The sequence below is a fragment of the Chrysemys picta genome, chromosome 14 (genome assembly GCF_011386835.1).
Source record: "Chrysemys picta bellii isolate R12L10 chromosome 14, ASM1138683v2, whole genome shotgun sequence".
Taxonomy (NCBI): Eukaryota; Metazoa; Chordata; order Testudines; family Emydidae; genus Chrysemys; species Chrysemys picta.
Genome location: NC_088804.1, coordinates 39,933,699 through 39,950,754, shown reverse-complemented (window position 1 = coordinate 39,950,754; position 17,056 = coordinate 39,933,699). Strand labels below are relative to the sequence as shown.

At 43.0% G+C, this 17,056-nt stretch overlaps 1 protein-coding gene across 7 annotated transcripts in view; it reads right to left on the bottom strand.

The window, feature by feature from the left end:
• Nucleotides 1–17,056, bottom strand: part of BANP (BTG3 associated nuclear protein) — a 251,959-nt gene that overhangs the window by 125,771 nt on the left and 109,132 nt on the right. For all 7 annotated transcript variants that reach the window (XM_008168621.4, XM_042852096.2, XM_065567317.1 and 4 more), the window contains one exon: nucleotides 1,536–1,703. In XM_008168621.4, the coding sequence (XP_008166843.1) occupies nucleotides 1,536–1,703 (168 nt within the window). The remainder of the gene's footprint in view (nucleotides 1–1,535; nucleotides 1,704–17,056) is intronic.

The following is a 17,056-nucleotide window of genomic DNA, read 5'->3' as shown; positions in this document are numbered from 1 at the left end:
TGAAATCCATGGAACATTTCATCCACATTTATCAAAAATGGAGGCTACTATTACTGTCTGTGTCCCACCACTGGCAAAGAGAGTCTCATTTCCCTGAAAGCTAAATGTGCAGATGTTTCAGTAGAACTTTATCACATTCAGGATAAAAAGACATCTTTAAAGACTATAACAGAAAGAGACAGAAAGAGAATGCAGTTTTTGTTTAGATAGGAGACTACTGCCTCTTGAGTTAATATAGTTAATATAAATGCCCTCGACCTGCATCTGTGGAATTTACATCTCACTGTTGGTCCTTTTTTCACCCAGCAGATTAATGATTAATAGCTTTCCATAATGAACTCCAACACTAGTCAATATGTACATGCTAATGTGGCTATAAGGTCTACAACTATTGCATTTTGTATAAAGAAAACAGATTGCAAAGAGAGCTTCAAAATAAAATCCCATCAATAAATATAGTTTATGGTAATCATTATGCTGATTAGTTGTTTTAATCGGAGAATTCTGGAAATTATTTCAAGTTTCAGTATATAAAATTGTCCCTTGAAAGCAGATTTTGATATTTTTGCATAAGATACAGCGGTTAGTGTTAACATGCAACCAAATACTTCATGGAGGCAAGCAAATTTACTTCCTCTTCTTTGGGCTCACCTCCAAAATGCTGCATTTAATATAAGCATGAGCCAAAAATGTCCCATGAGAATATTTCCTAGGTCAACATTTTTCATTTTATTATTGTTCATTCCTGTATCTATGTGGAAACACACTGCCTACTAGATTTTTAAGGATAGCTGGTAAATATTTTGTGAACAAAATTAAACACGTCCTAATAAACTGTATGAACATACTGTGAAAAAGACTTTTTTAACAAGATTCATTTTTCTTTTATTTTTATTATGAATCTTAATCACAGATAAATATACAGCCCCTCTACTGAAAAAGCTTAACAATCTGGTTACCACGTAGTGGGTATACTCCATAATGGCATGAACTTGTACATAAATTATTAGTATAAGAGGATTTTGTATTTAAACAGCCAACATTTTTGTTTGGGGTTGGGGAAGGGGCAATCAAACCAGAATATTATTGCAGAAAGGAGTTGAGACATAAGTATATAACCCATTGAAACTATTATGTTTCTTACCTCCTGAAATCAGTTACAATTTTCATTTCAAAACAAGAACATATTTATTGACGGTTTGGTGGATGGCTTCCCTTCCTCCATCTCATGCCAGAAACACACACATACACACACACACGTCTGTTTGTCAACATTAAACTCTACTTGCAAGAAAAGCTGCAACAAGCCACAGTCTTATTCCAAAATGATCACTTGAAATTTCATCATCTCTTTCTCAGTTTATATTCAAGTATAGATAGTACATTATAGCTACATAAAGATACTGCAATTTGTAGTGTCTACATATGAGCCTGTTGTAAATGTAGATTAATAGAAGCTAATTTTGTTTTCAAGTATTTTGAAAGACAAAGGAAATGTTTAGGGTAAATTTCCATTTCTCCAATGTTTCTTTTACCTGAGCCACTATAAGATGAAGAGGAAGGCGTTCGCCTGGAAAAACTTTTCACTGCAAGACTCTGGCCTCGCTGTTTTCGCCGCCAAGCTGTCCGGCATTTGGAGTCTATGCTCTGCTTGATCCGGTACCAGTCGGACTCTGTAATTCCAAATTTATAGAAAAGGTGACCTAGAAAGAGGGGGAAAAAACAGAAAAGGATAGGACAGAATATAAATCCATAGTCTGTATGAAATGCACTTATCTACATGGGGCTGCAAGGACTCTCACACATTCAAGGAGATGAAGGCATTGTACGAAATAGCATCTGTTGATAAGTGCCCAAAGTCACCGCAAGGAACATGAGATGCTCAATGGCAGAGATTATCAAAACTGCAGTTGTGTGCAATTACAGCAACCATCACACAAATTACCACACACAAATCAAGTAACTGAATGTGTGCAAATGATCAGTTGTGTATTTAACTGGCCACCAGTAGATGCAATTTCCCAATTTGCATGTGCATTTGTGGAAATGGCACCATCAAGTTTGAGATGCACAGTACTGAAAATTTGATAGATGAGTTGGTCCTTGGCCAAATATGGACAAAACTATATTTAAATCGCCCCTACAGTCACAATTTCTAAAAAACTAATGGTGACTAGATGCCAGGACTAATTCTCTAACAGGATTGATATATAAACTAAAGTGGGGTTTTGGGGGGTTTTTTTAATGGCCTTCTAAAGCAGTGTTTTTCAAAGTACAGGTCGCGAGCCAATACTGGGTCATGGAATGTTAGACACTGGGTAACTTGCTAATTCAAACTATAACGATTGTTGCTCCGCTTCAGCTCTAAAGGGCCGCACAGCAGGGACCTGGAGAGAACAGAGGTAGGGGGTGGGTGGGAACTGAGGAGGGAAGCAAGTTGGGGCTTGCAGGGCTCCTGCGGGCCTCTCCCCTGACCCCGGAGCTCACTGCTGCCGGCCGGGAGAGAAGGCCCCTTTCCCCGGAACTCCATGCTCCTGCGGGCAGGGGAAGAGAGCTCAGAGCTGCCTGCTGGCAGGGAGAGAGAGAGAGGCCGCTACTCCAGAGCTAGCTGCTTCTGGCAGGGAGAGGGCTGGGAAGCGGGGGCAGGGAGAAGTCTTCCGGCCCCAACCCTGGGGCAGCCTGCCTGCACCCCAAACTCATCCCTGGCCCCACCCCAGAGCCCGCATCCCCAGCCAGAGCCCTCACCTCCCCCGCATCCCAACCCTCTGCCCCAGCCCTTAGCCCCCTCCTGCAACCTGAACCCCTCATCCCCAGCCCCACCTCACAGGCCTCACCCCCAGACAGAGCCCTCACCCTACCCTCTGCCCTACCCTGGGCCACCTCCCACACTCCTTACCATAGGCTTACTAAGGCTAGTGTCTAGTGTTAGTTATGTAAAGTGGGTTAAGCTGGAATGTACTGCAATATTATGATTTTATGAAAACTCTAGTCAAAAGATATAATCATATTGGGTCACGGGAACCAACAATTTTCTTCAACTGGGTCACGAGGAAAAAAGTTTGAAAACCACTGTTCTAGAGCATGTCTGCTGAGTCTTCAAAATCACCAAACTGTAAATTGCAAGATGAAGGAAGTGACCTTTTGAAGGTATTCCTAGTGCTATCAAGTCAGGTCATTCTAAGGAAGCTTTTCTACACTTTCCTAACATAGCCGTTTCAACAGATTATTTTGGTTTCCCCATCCACTGTGTAAAAATAAAAGGATCCTGTGAGTTAAGCTGCATAAAGATTTTCCAGTGAAGCTCATTGGTTTGGTTTTGCTGCAAACGCAGTCCAGGTTCGTAAGCTTTGCAGTAAACATGGGCCTAGTTTCAAGAGAAACAGAAGAAGCAAGCACCAAACATAGGGTTGTGTTTCAACTGTAACAGGAATGGTTTCAGTTTCCAGGACAGTATGGTTAAAAATAATGGGAAAGAAACACAGAAGGCATTATCAGCATTTTCACGAGTTCCCAATACTGCATTGCCAATTCTCATGATTCTATTGCAAATCTTGCAATATTTGGTGTTTTACTTAAAGCCTCAGTTGCCTGAAGTCAGCTGATTATACGGTAATCTCATTTTTCATTAAAAAAAAAAAGAAGTTTCTAGCCCTCACACTTGAAGGGAAAAAGCTTGAAAGAATAAACCCTAAAGTTTCAAAAACTATAAGGCAAAAAAATATGTATATTATTCTTTAAAATGTTGATTCTGAGGGGCTGAGTCATGATTAAACTTTTGGGTTTGGCAATATTGCAATTAAATCCCATCTAACTACCTTAATGATGAAAGAGTCATGTTACAAAACCCACAGCTACTACTTAGTCCAATTTCTGATCGAAAATTGAGTTGGATGCTTCTCAACTAAACCAATCAATATGCCCAGCAACACAGCACTGAGTTTCCAATTAATCTCAGCTGACTATGAGGTCACCCTAAATTCCTAGAATGGAAAGACAACCGTTTTTGTTAAACCAATAAAGCTCTCTTTAGGCTTCCTTCGTGCTTTTTATTTTGTCGGCCTGTTCACAGGACTTTGCTAATTGAAAGATTGCTAATAATATATTTAACTGAATATCCTATTCTAATAGGCTCAACATGTAAAACATTATTTTGAGTCTAAATTTCTGATTTTTAATATACAGTTGCTTCTTATGCCCCCTCTCTTGACACAAATTGTCTCTCTTCTCAACAACCAGCTATAGTTTTATCATCAAGCCTTCCATTAAGACCCTGATAAACATGTGTTTAACCTCAAGCTTTTGTGTAGTCCCACTGAAATCATGGGGACTGCTCGTGTGGTTAAAGTTAAACCTGTGTCTAAGTGCTTTGCTAGACTGGGGCTGAAAGGGCTAAAATTCTAGATTCGCAAGCCTGTAAATATTATAATGTTTGCTGCTTTCTTTTAATTTTTAAATAAATGGAAGTTCTTGAGGAATTTCACTTATTCATATGCATATCTTACCACCTTTTATATATAATCTATTTGGTTCATTATATGGATTAAGCCATCACCATTTTAACAACACTGGTTCTGTTTACTGATGATCTAAATTAGCTGCATATTTGTTCAAAGAGCAACCAGAAAATGAACAAAGGCGAACTAAAGTCAGGAAAGAATTGGCATCAAAGAGCCCATTACAGAAGCACGGCAAGCCCCAAAAGTTCTCACTGGCAACTGACAGCAAGCAAATATCCTTTTTCGAGACTGTTTTACAACTACTACATTTTGCCTCAGAAAGGAGGCAGAAAATTGACTGAAACTATCTGTTGCTGTAGAATATTTTCCTTTCCGTAGGTGTCAGCAAAATGAAAGCACATTCTGTACTGTAAATACTGAAACCACATTTTTCTGAGTGTCATCTATTGCCCTACAAACTAATATGCTGTATACACAGAAATAGGTTCATAATTTTTTTCAATAACATCCAGTAAAAGCAGTTGTGTTTTCTCTCTGAGTACATCTCAGCTGTCACTATGTGCCAAAGCTTTCCAGATAAGATATATTGTCACATACTATACTGTGGCAATCACTCTTGTAACCCTGGATTTACATATATGCTTCTTCCATATGTTCAAATTTCATTAATGAATACATTTAAACACTTCTTCAGGTCGCACACTGCCTCCAGTAGAGGTAAATCAACAAATTGCAGGTGGATTCTGGGGTTGAGGGGAAGGGTATACACTATTTGGAATTGGCAGCATAATACAGCAGGGTAAGGTTTAAGTTTTACAAAGTAATTCATGGGACATCTCAGGCTAACTGTCACTCTATACAAACAGGAATCAAACAATATAAGCTGTTGGAGACATGGTGATCAGAACTGCAGCAAGTTGCTCATGCTAGGGGAGTCAATGCTTGCATGCCAAGAGCATATGGAAACAGATGTTGCGTACTGGGGCTGTACATTAAGGAAGCCTCAGAATTTGCCATGTTGAGGAAGAATAGGGAAAGGAGGCCTCTCTCTGTTACAAACAGATAATGGATACATTTCACTATATCACCAGTGTAACAGGTAGTAATACTGAAACACTGGAAAAAGATGAGGACACCTGTTTAGAGTGAAATAGCTCACAAATGAGAGAATTTTGTAAACCACTGCACTCATAAGCTAAACAGGGGTGAGGAGGCAAGAAGCAGATTTTAAACTAGGGAGAGAGAACAAATTTTGGGCTCAGATTTTCAGAACCATGCATGCACATGTGTGCAGTTAGATCATGCAATTCCTACCTAAATAATATGGTGATGGAAGCCCTACAAATGGTATGGACAGACAGTCACATGGGCGACTAAGAAGGCCACCTTCCATGATAGGTATAGAAGCAAGTCGCCAGGGGGTTCAAATGGGGGTCCCATTAGTCTGGAAAGGACCAGGTTGAGGTCCCACGCTGGGACTGGTTGTCTAACCTGCGGGTACAGCCTTTCCAGATCTTTCAGGAAATGCCCAACCATGGGGTTGGCAAAGACGGAATGCCCAGCTGCTCCCAGATGGAAGGCAGAAATGGCTGCCAAGTGCACCTTGACGGATGATGACCTTGCTGTTTCAAGTACAGTAGGTAGTCCCAGATGAGCGGTATGGGCGCCTGCATTGGAGATGTGCAGCCCTGAGCGCACCAGATTGTAAATCTTTTCCACTTGGACAGGTAGGTGGCCCTAGTGGAGGACTTCCTGCTACCAAGCAAGACCTCCCTAACAGGCTCAGAGCACATGAGTTCCATGGGGTTTAGCCATGAAGCTTCCAGGCTGTGAGATGAAGGGACTGGAGGTTGGGGTGATGAAGCCAACCATGGTCTTGGGTGATCAGTGGCAATATGGGATGGGACCTGTGGCAGTATGATTGGGATGTCCACTGACAGCTCCAGGAGCGTGGTGTGTCTGTGTCGGTGAGGCCACGCCAGCGCCACCATTATGATCACCCTGTCTCTGCAGATCTTGAGCAGGACCTTTTGTACAAGTGGGAACGCTTACAGCAGATGTTCCATCCAGGGGAGGAGAAATGCGTCCACAAGCGAGCCCAGGTTGTGATTCTGGGAGGAGCAGAATTGCGTGCCCTTTCTGTTGTCTCGTGTGGCAAACAGGTTGACCTGGGGAACTCTCCACCTCTGGAAAATGCTGTGAATTACATCTGGACGGATGGACCACTCGTGGTTGTGGAAGGATCTGCTGAGGTCGTCCACCTGCTCATTTTGGGAACCTGGGATGTAGGATGAGTCCAGGCAAATGGAGTGGGCTATGCAGAACTCCCACAGCTTGAGGACTTCCTGACATAGGGGAGAGGAATGGGCTCCACCCTGCTTGCTTATGTAAAACATTGCAGTTGTGTTGTCCGTCATAACTGCCATGCACTGCCCTTGTAGATGGGCTTGGAAGGTTTGGCACGCTAGTCGGACCACTCTCAACTCCTTGATGTTGATATGGAGTGAGAGCTTGTCCTGAGACCAGAGGCCCTGCATCTGAATGTCTCCCATGTGCGCACCCCATCCCAGCACTGATGTGTCCATTACCAGAAACAGAGAGGGCTGGTGTCTGTTGAAGGGGACTCCCTCGCACACCTCCTGTGAGTTGAGCCACCAGCAGAGGAACTTGAGGACCTGCACCGGAAGGGTGACCACTATGTCCAGGCAGTCGCGCCCCGAACGATAAGCCGATGCAAGCCAAGCTTGGAGAGGTCTGAGCAACAGCCTGGCATGCTGTATTATGTATATGCATGTCACCATGTGGCCGGTAGGGTACTGTCTGAGGCCTTGTATGTTGTCCATCATCGTTTAGAAATGAGCCTCCAGCAGGGACGCCCTGGCCCACCTCGAGTCCAACATCGCGCCAATTAACTCAATTCTTTGCGTTGGTAACAGGGTCAACTTGTTCTCGTTGAAGAGGAGACCCAACTTGTCAAAAGAGGATCTGACAAAGTGGACCTGTGTCTCCACCTGGTCCCTGGAACGCCCCCTGAGCAGCCAGTTATTGAGGTATGAGTATACCTGCACCTGCCTCTGACGGCTGGAAGGCTGCTACGACCGACATGTGTTTGGTAAACATTTGTGGGGCTGTCGACAAGCCAAAGGGCAGGACCGTAAATTGGTAGTGGTTGTGGTTGACCACAAACCTGAGGACTCGTCTGAGGGCAGAAATATGAATATGTGGAAGTATGTGTCCTTGAGGTCAAGGGCGGCGTACCAGTCTCCCAGATAGAGAGAGGGGATAATCGCACTTAGGGAGACCATGCAGAACCTCAACTTTTTCTAAAATGGGTCTGAGACCCCCTTTGGCTTAGGGGATTAGGAAATAACGGAAGTAGAATCCCTTGCCCCTTAGCTCCTGAGGAACCTCCTCCATTGCTCCTGTGGCAAGGAGTGTCTGTATCTCCTGTATGAGGAGATGCTCGTAAGAAGAGTCTCTGAAGAGGGATGGGGAAGGGGGGTGAAAGGGAGGGGAGGAGCAGAATTGGAGAGAATATCCCACTTCTGTTGTGTGAAGGATCCAAAGATCTGATGTTATTTGGGACCAAGAAGGGTAAAAGTGGGACAGACAGTTCAGGAAACAGGGATGAGGATCCGGTACTATGACTGGTGCGCCGTCCTCGGGCGCACCTTCAAAAGGCCTGCTTAGAGCCTGACAATGGTTTTGTCGGGCCCTGGTCCTGGCTGGGCGAAGGATGCCATTCCTGCCCCGCTTCCTATAGAAGTCCTACCTGGGCCAGGGAGGATAGAAGCGCTGCTGGGGTTGGGTCTTAAAATGTTTGCGTTGGGTTGCTGGGGTATGCATGCCCAATGATGTCATTGTCACCCGGGAATCTTTAAGGCTGTGAAGCCTGGAGTCTGTTTGCTCTGCAAACAGGCCCATGCTGTCAAAGGGCAGGAAGCCCGGACGCCTGTAGCCAGGAGCTCCTCCTCATGGCTATGCCAGAGGACAAGGTTCGCGCGGCCAAATCCGCAGCGTCCAGTGAGGCCTGTAAAGAGGTCCATGCCACTGCCTTGCCCTCATCCACTATTAATGTGAACTCTGCATGTTGATTTGCTATCCTCAGCTGGAGCTCCCCAATCAAGTAGACCTTCCGGCCAAAAAGGTCCATCTTTTTTGAGTCTTTCAACTTCGGGGTCGGGCCGTGTTGCCCTTGTCTCTCCTTCTCATTAACCGCCGCCACCACCAACAAGCAGGGCTACAGGTGTGACAATAAGTACTCATATCTTTGAGAGGGTATGAAATACTTTCTCTCCACCCCTTTGGCTGTTGCGGGAGGGATGGAGGCAGGGGTCTGCCACGGATTTTTTGTAGTGGCCTGAATGGTCTTTATAAGGGGCAGATCAACCCTGGATGGCCCTTCAGGTGTTAGGATATCGACCATAGGGTCCTCTGGTTCAACGACCTCCTCCGCCTGTAGTCCCACATTGTGGCAATCCTGTGCAGCAGGTCCTGATGTGCCCTGCTATCAATGGGGAGCGGTCCAGAGGAGGAAGACTCTGCCATTGCTTCGTCAGGTGATGGAGACGACAAAGCAAGAGGTGGCACCTGGGCCCTCCTGGCCCGCCGGCTCCCTGGGGTCGTCCTGCTTGGTGCCGTGGCTCTTGGTGCCGACTGCAGTCTCGGTGCTGGGAGCGGGTGCGGGAACTTGATCCTGTTGAGTGCCACGAGCCGACGCTGCCTTGGAACCCGGAGGTGTGGGACAGTCCCTGGCTGGTGGGGGCGCACGTCCCTCTGAGGCCACCAACTGTGAACCCCTGGAAAATGTGCTCTGGGCCTGGTGATAAGCCTACGGAGTCCAAAATGGCCATTGCGCGGGCCCCTGCCACTGCACCATGCTGGTGTCCTGCCTGTACCTATGCTGGTCTGATCAGTAACGGCTGCACCTAGAATACCAGGACTCTGCCTCTGAGTCCGAAGAACGGGACCTAGACCATGACCCCCATGGCGGTGCCAAGCAGTACAGTGCTGGGGAGCGGTGCTGAGCAGTCGGTGCAGGAGAATGATGTCACAATGCTGCGAAGCCAGTGCCGGGGAACCCCGTCTCGACGCCAGTGCCGGAGAATGAAGCCACAATGGCAGCGTCGGGTAACCATGCAGAGACCATTGCCGTGGAAAGCAACGTCTTGGGGATGGTAAAGGCCTCATCATGGCGGGCGTGCCTCTAGACCATGCCACTCACTGCGGCGCTGGAGGCCTGTCCCTGCTGGCCGGGGACGGGGGAGCCATCATGGCAATCAGGTCCCTTGCGGCCTCAAAAGTGTCCGGGGTGGAAGGAAGCTATAGCTCCTGCACCTGTCACTCCCGATCAGGTCAGTCGAGTGACACCAAACTCAACAGCCCCCTTTGCAGCCTCCTGTGTAGTCGGCGCTGGGTGCTCCTGCGTCGGCCACACTCCGGCCACCCCGTCTGCTTTCCTGTGCAGCTTATGTGGCACCAGGGAGTGGGAGCGGTGCCAAGCCATCTCTAGAGGCTTCGGTGCTGGAGAGCGCCAGTGCCGAGGGTCTCTATGGCCAGAGCCCTTCCTCAGCACCGTCTCACGCACGGAGGCCGCAGCGCTCTGCAATGAAGTGCTTGGTGCTGGATCCTGCTGGCCCGGGGCCAGTTGGGGACGAAGAGCTGCTTCCATCAGGATCTGCTTGAGCCTGAAGTCTCGCTCCTTTTTCGTCCTCGGGCAGAATCCTTTACAGATTTTGCACCACTCTGTTTGATGCACCTCCCCCAGACACCTAAGGCAAGAATCATGGGGATTGCCCGTTGGCATGGGTTTGGGGCAGGTTCCGCAGGGCTTAAACCCTTGGGACCGAGGCATGCCCCGAAGCCCAAGGGGAGAAGAAAGGGTTTGGGGTGGGGGAGGGAATACCCCACCCCAACTAAAACTAATTGTAACAACTAGCAACTAACTACTACTAACTAAAACTACAAACTGACTACAACTATGAATAAGAAAGACTAGGGGAAGCACTTGCGAAGCAAGCAACCGCAGTTCCAACGACCGTCACTGGCAGTAAGAAGGAACTGAAGAGGCGGTGGGTCAGCAGGGACCTATATTCACCTCCATGGAGGCACGAATCCAGGGCTCTCCACAGCCAACCCAACATGTGCTGCTAAGGGGAAAACTTTCCGATGACCGTGCACGCGGCGCACACACACCTAACTGGAATCTACATGATCAAGCACTCGAAGAAGAACATTTTTTACCATTCAGCTAAATGGTAAATAGAAGTACAGTGGAATCCTTTAGAAGTGGATAAATTCATCCTAACAAAAAGGTTCAGTATAACTAAATTAGGGATGTGATGTACCAGGGATTCATGTACAAATAATGGCAATTTGAGCATTAGTAACATGAGAAAACTACAATACTATCTTCTGTTTTGTTCTCGAGCAGTAACTGACTACATTCTGGACCAGCATTTAGTCAAGGGTCTCAAGTGGATACAAACTGCAACTCTGATGATGCCAACCCTCCAAAGAGAATGGCAGAGAAGGAATAAAATAAGATATTGCTAATGAGATTCCTAACTTGGGGAAGTCCACACTAGAGAAGCATGGGGATCACTCAGTAAATAAGGGAATTGCTTCTATCAGAACAGCTACAGACAAAGGCAGCATGGAGAATACTCAGACAATACAATAATCATTCTGGTGTCTAAAGAGTACAGATTCCAACAGAATCCATCTCTGAATAAATGCAGGAACCATGTAACCATTTTGATGAAAAGCACAGAAAAACAGTTACAATTCACCAGTTTGGGAAAAGAGGCAATAACAGTATTTTGGGAGCTAGATGCCCTTATACAGGCAATAGTGGAAGTAAAGAATATAGCCTATGTAATGACAGATTAATGTATTTTCAGAAGATCCTTTCCTTTAGGGCTGTGAATGGTCAATGGTAATTTTCAAAACAAAGGATGTGCTTGTTTTTAAACATTAGGGGTCCAATGTTTGCTTTCTTTGGGATCCTCACTTCCTAAACAAAGTTCTCTAAAAAAAAAATACATGTGAGGCTCAAAATTACAAGTTAATAAAAAACTGAGCTAAGAGCTTAAGCAATTTCTATGGCCCAGATAGCAGCAGGAGCAGCATGGGATCTGCACAAAGGATTCATAGAGCACTTCTGGGTTCTTGGAAATACACACACAGAAAGCCATTTGGTTTGCCTCCAGTCTTCAATTTTTTGCAATAAGTTATAAAACAAATGGTCCCATCACACTAAACAAAGACAGGAAAGAAAATAAATTGTCCAGGGAAATTAAAAAAAAATAAATCTAAAACTAAACAAGAGTTTCTTAATAACTCTTTGAGGGGAAACCCTGGATTGGAGTACAAGTTTGTTTTTGAATTCTAATTTGGGATTCAATTTGAATTCTAATTTGGGATACATTTATGGAAAAGTTAAAATATGACTCAAATGAAACAGGATTCAACATATTTCTAAAACTAGAAGGTTTCTTCTTTACCATGTTTGTGTAGGTCAGGAAAAAAATGTTTTGGAAGATTTTATAGATGGCCTGACAATATCGATGCAATGAACGTCAGAAAAAAGAATTCTATTCAGTCTGCATGTAAAAGCAATATGTACTTTCAAGTTCTAGAGAAACCTGATTGGCAGTGTATTGAGAAAAGTGGATAGTCTTTTTGTTTGTTTAAGTACAAGAATAGCCCTCTTGTTTCTTTAAAAGTCAGAATTCATTCAGCAAAGGAAGCAATCCATGGCAAGCATTAAATTATAAAGAAAGGAATATATTTAAGAACAATTGTATGAGAATACAATTATAATATCAAAAGAAGAAATGCAATATTTTATCCCCTAAAACACAAAACTTGATACTAACAGTTTAATTTCCTAATCATAAAATTAGAAGGATTCTTGATAAGCCTTTGCTGCTTATTTATAAATACTGACAATTAAGAATGCCGCCTTTGCTCTATGAATATGAAAGATAAGAGTGTTTATATTTTTATTATATTCAGGTATCTGAGATAATTCCATATTTACTGCTCACTGATCCTAGTTACCATGGGATTTCTTTTTTGTTTTATTTTGTTTTTTTACATATAATAAATACACATACCCCATAACCACTAGATAGGTGCATTTTCATAAATTTAAATAAATATATATTTTAATCTATAAATAAAGGTCAAGTGTTCTTTTCTTTTTACAATTCCAACATGATTTTCAAACTTCTGAAGGAAAAGTAGATTGTCAAACTAGAAATTTAAAAGATGCACAATTTTTTTTCATTTTTTAAAAACAAAAAATTGACCAGAATTAGATGAAAACTGTAAGTCAAACATTTTAGGCTTTGAATTACTGAATGCATGGAACAGTGAAGTGGGGTGATTATTTGGGACTTTGGCTGACAAAACTCTTTTTTTCTTTTTAATAGAAGGTGTCAAATTTGGAGTCACTTCTACTAAACTAATAGCCGGGCTGGTGTTGGGGTAGCAAGCAGGGCAATTACCCGGGACCCCATGGCACAGGGGGCCCAGCAAAGCTAAGTTACATCATATCTAGAGAGGTTTCAGAGTAGCAGCCATGTTAGTCTGTATCCGCAAAAAGAACCTTAGTCTCTAAGGTGCCACAAGTACTCCTGTTCTTTTTGCATATCTAGAGAGTCACTGTGGGTAAATGTAATATGAGTATTACAGTAATTTAATCTTTAAAAGTGGAAAGAAATCACACGTAAAGCAAAGGTTTTCAAACTGTGGGGCGCATCCCCCTAGGGTGGTGCGGAGGAACATTTGGAGGGGCGAGCAGTGACACCAGGCAGCTCAGGCTTTGGGCCCAGCCCCAGGGCTTGGGCTTCAGCCTTGGTCTGCAGGCTCACTCCTTGGTTTGTGCCCTGAGCCCCAGCGAGTCTAACGCTGGCAATGATAATAGTGTGTGACAACTAAATTCTGAGTAATACTTAATATCGGAAAAGTAAACACCTCTGAAGTTGGTTTCATCCCTTTAGGTTTCAGTTCTTCCAAGGGTAATTGTGGTCATGCACTGACCATACAGAAATAATTTTAGAAGAGTCATTGTTTGCTTGAGATTTTTTATTTTTTGTAAATTCCATATTTCATATCCACAGCATGGAGGCCAACGTATTTCTCTTAAATAACCCAAAAATGTTCAAGTTTGTGGGGAAGAGGAGAGGAAGGAGGAGAAAGTAAAAATGTGCAAATTCATGGAAAAGCTAGCCTGTTGTATTTGGCCAGGTGGCAGAACTGCCTAAATTTGGCAATGTTTCCAAAGCACATGCTTTGGAAATGTCAATTATGGCATCAGGTGATCACATCCCAGAATAGTGTTCTCATTCCCTAGCTAACCCACATCCAAAAAGAGAGAAAGGGGGAAAGATGGGCCTTTTTAAAAAGGGGGGAACGACTCAGCTACTGGGTAAAAATTCTTGTTTTCCATTTTATTTCCATGGTCCTTTTTTAAAACTTCACACCCAGAGCTAACAAACAAAGAGGCATGCTTACTATTCAAAGACTATTACAGGGTGTGTGCACTACAATAAAAATTGTATACAGGGCCCATTTAAAAATATAGTCTCAAAAACTGTGCAAGTCCTATGCTATCACATGGCTACAGATAGGTTTATGAACCGTTTTGTTGCTGACACCAAAAACAAAAAAACTTGGCATATGAAATCAAATATTTTAAATGCTCCCTTCAGACATGTGGCTTTACATTTTCTAACTGGAGGTTACCAACTCTAAAAGGCAATATTTGGAGAATTACATTGCCTCTGTGCATCACAAATGTGATTTAAAGGGAAACTCTCAGTTGGCAGAGCAATACTTCCTCTGCCGAGACCCCTCAGTTATCCCACTAGAGAACACAATGAACCTGTCCTCATGTCACTTCATGGCAAAACGCAGAGTCCATCACTTTGCACAATCCTCTCCGCAATAAATATTGCAGAGTGACCCAGGAATCATTTCCCTTGAGAAAAGCAAGAGAACTCAACCAACATTAAAAGAAAAAGAAACCCCCACACAAATAGCATTACGGCCCCAATTCAACAAATCACTTAATGATGTGCTTCACTTTAAGCACCTGAGTAAGCCCACTGAAGTCGACTGACTTAAAGAGAAAGCACATGATTAAGTGCTTTGCTGAATTGGGGACTAAGTGCAGGAAAGGTGGAGATTATTGTCCTTCTGAGAGTATATTGCTTGGCATAATTTTGCTGGCTTCCAGAGACTATGGTAATGGGTCTACTGCATGTGCAGAGGTTACACAGATTTGTGTGTTAGCCTTTAAGAACTTGAACCCTAAACATTATATTTGTATTTGTTTTACAAAATGTTTGGAATGAGAAATGAAACCATGTCCCTAAAGCTACAAAGACAGAAAAATTAGTCTATTTTCAAATAAAGCTTTGAACATACAACTGTTAGTCTATTTAATTGTTCCCCCAAATCCAATAATGCAGCTGTACCTGTAACTGTCCTTACACCATCTGTTTCTTACTCTGTGAGAAGTCCCTAAATTCAACAATGCGATGGGTTGACATTGCATCCTATCCTTCACTGCCATCTCTTTACAATGAAAATGTTAGCTTCTAATAAATATGGATAAAACATATTGTAGCCATTTCAACATAACCAACTCAAAACCATCATCCCTTGCCCCAACTCCCAAAACAAAACAGAGCTCTAACTAAATGTCTGTCTGGTCGGAACACTTCTTGGGGATCAACAGGGAACAGTTTAATCTGCCAACATTAAAGACAACCAGATGAAATGTTAAACTATAGTCTGTCAGGTTTTAACAAGTATTTGTAAAAATTGTTAGACAGTTCAGACAATTTACTGATGAAAGTTTTATGTAAATAGAGTTCTAACAGTTTGGAAGATCACACAAGAAGCTGCACTGAAGCTATAATAAAAGCCAAACTATTCCATCAAATCAAGAAAGAATTTTAAAAATCAACTTTTCCGGAAATAAATATCTACACACATTAGATAAAATGAGCATATATATTTTTCACTACTTCAATCAGAACATATTTTTCTGCCATCTAAAAGTCTTGGAGCCTGCAATTTGCTATGTGAGGACAGATGAGCTGCACCCGCATGGAGCTCCATTCAAGTCAACGAGGCTCCAGGCGAATGCAACTGCTGCCCGTGCATGACAAATTGCAGGATGAGGGCATCAGATTGTTCATCCTTTACAGTTAATTGCCAGAAATCTTGCCCCTTCCAGACAACTGCCTATGGTATTTTGAATTAAAACGACAATACTTTGACTTAAAGTGGGCCCATAGCTAGACAAGCAAAAGTGGGAAGGCTGGGGGAGACAATGAAACCCAAGGAGGGAATCCTCTCCCTGCCCCCTGTAAAATGATGAAGTGCCAGGTGCACTTAGTCCAGAGTTTAAGTTCTGGACTAGAATGCAATGTCAGTGGTATATTGGGCTACAAAACACCACAAACCAAAGCCACTGGACTCAAATGCTGGTGTCCATTTCCCACTGGACTCTTGAACAGACACATATTAACACATTAAAAGAGCCAGCATCAGCATTTTAAAAAAAGCTAACATAAAACAAAGGTAAACTACCTGCTACTCCCAATATGTTGGAATGTTTCTAAAAAAAATTCCAATGAATCCAGGTTTCATTAGTAACATAGGTTACATTTTTTTAAATATATTGATTTATTTTGATTTACAGAGAAATTAAAAGGAGCATCTATCCAAGGCTTGAGGTGCCCTGAACAAAAGTTACAAGAACCAAATTACAATGAAATAACTATTCACGTGCTCTCAGAGCTCAATCCCCTAAAAAACACAAAAATTCCCTCCCTTCCGCCATGTAGATCTACCCTTCCCTTTGCAGCATCCTGAACAAACAGGCTCTGATGTGTGTCTTGCAGCTCCAGGAATTCATGGCACACAATGGAAGTTGTCTCTAAATGGACAAACGATTCACATTTCATTTCCTTTTGTCAAATATATATTTTTACCTGAAACCTGCATCCAAGTATATTAATATAGTTTACACTTTATATTCCTATATGTAAAGAATTATAAATTGTAATTACAATATTAGACCAAAGCCACTTTTACTGAATAGCACACAGACATTTTCATGATAGATTGAAAATGATCTTCAAAATGTCTTCAGCTCTTAAATGGTTTTTAACAGTGTTAAGAATTGCAAGGGACTTCAGCTGTTGCTTGCCTTAGCCTTCCCCAGATATTCTGTTAAAACAGCAAGCAAGCAAAAAAGTATATATTGTCACCTTATTGAGTAACCATAACTCTCTCTACTAGAACTTTCATTCTTCAAGGAGGCCATCCCCCAAAGTGCTGTAATTACATTTACCTTACTGAATTGCAGGTACTAATATCACAGCATCTATTTATGACCTGGGTGAATAAGTGGTAATTTTCTGCATTTCATCTTGATAGAGAAACAGATCCCCAGTGTTCCTCAAATGTAATTCTGTTTTGCCTTGGGAACAAAACTAAATAAGTGATGAATTTACAGCTGTGTGGGGCAATCCACAGTTTGAAATTAAAGCCTGATTTAAGTAGGTGGAATCACC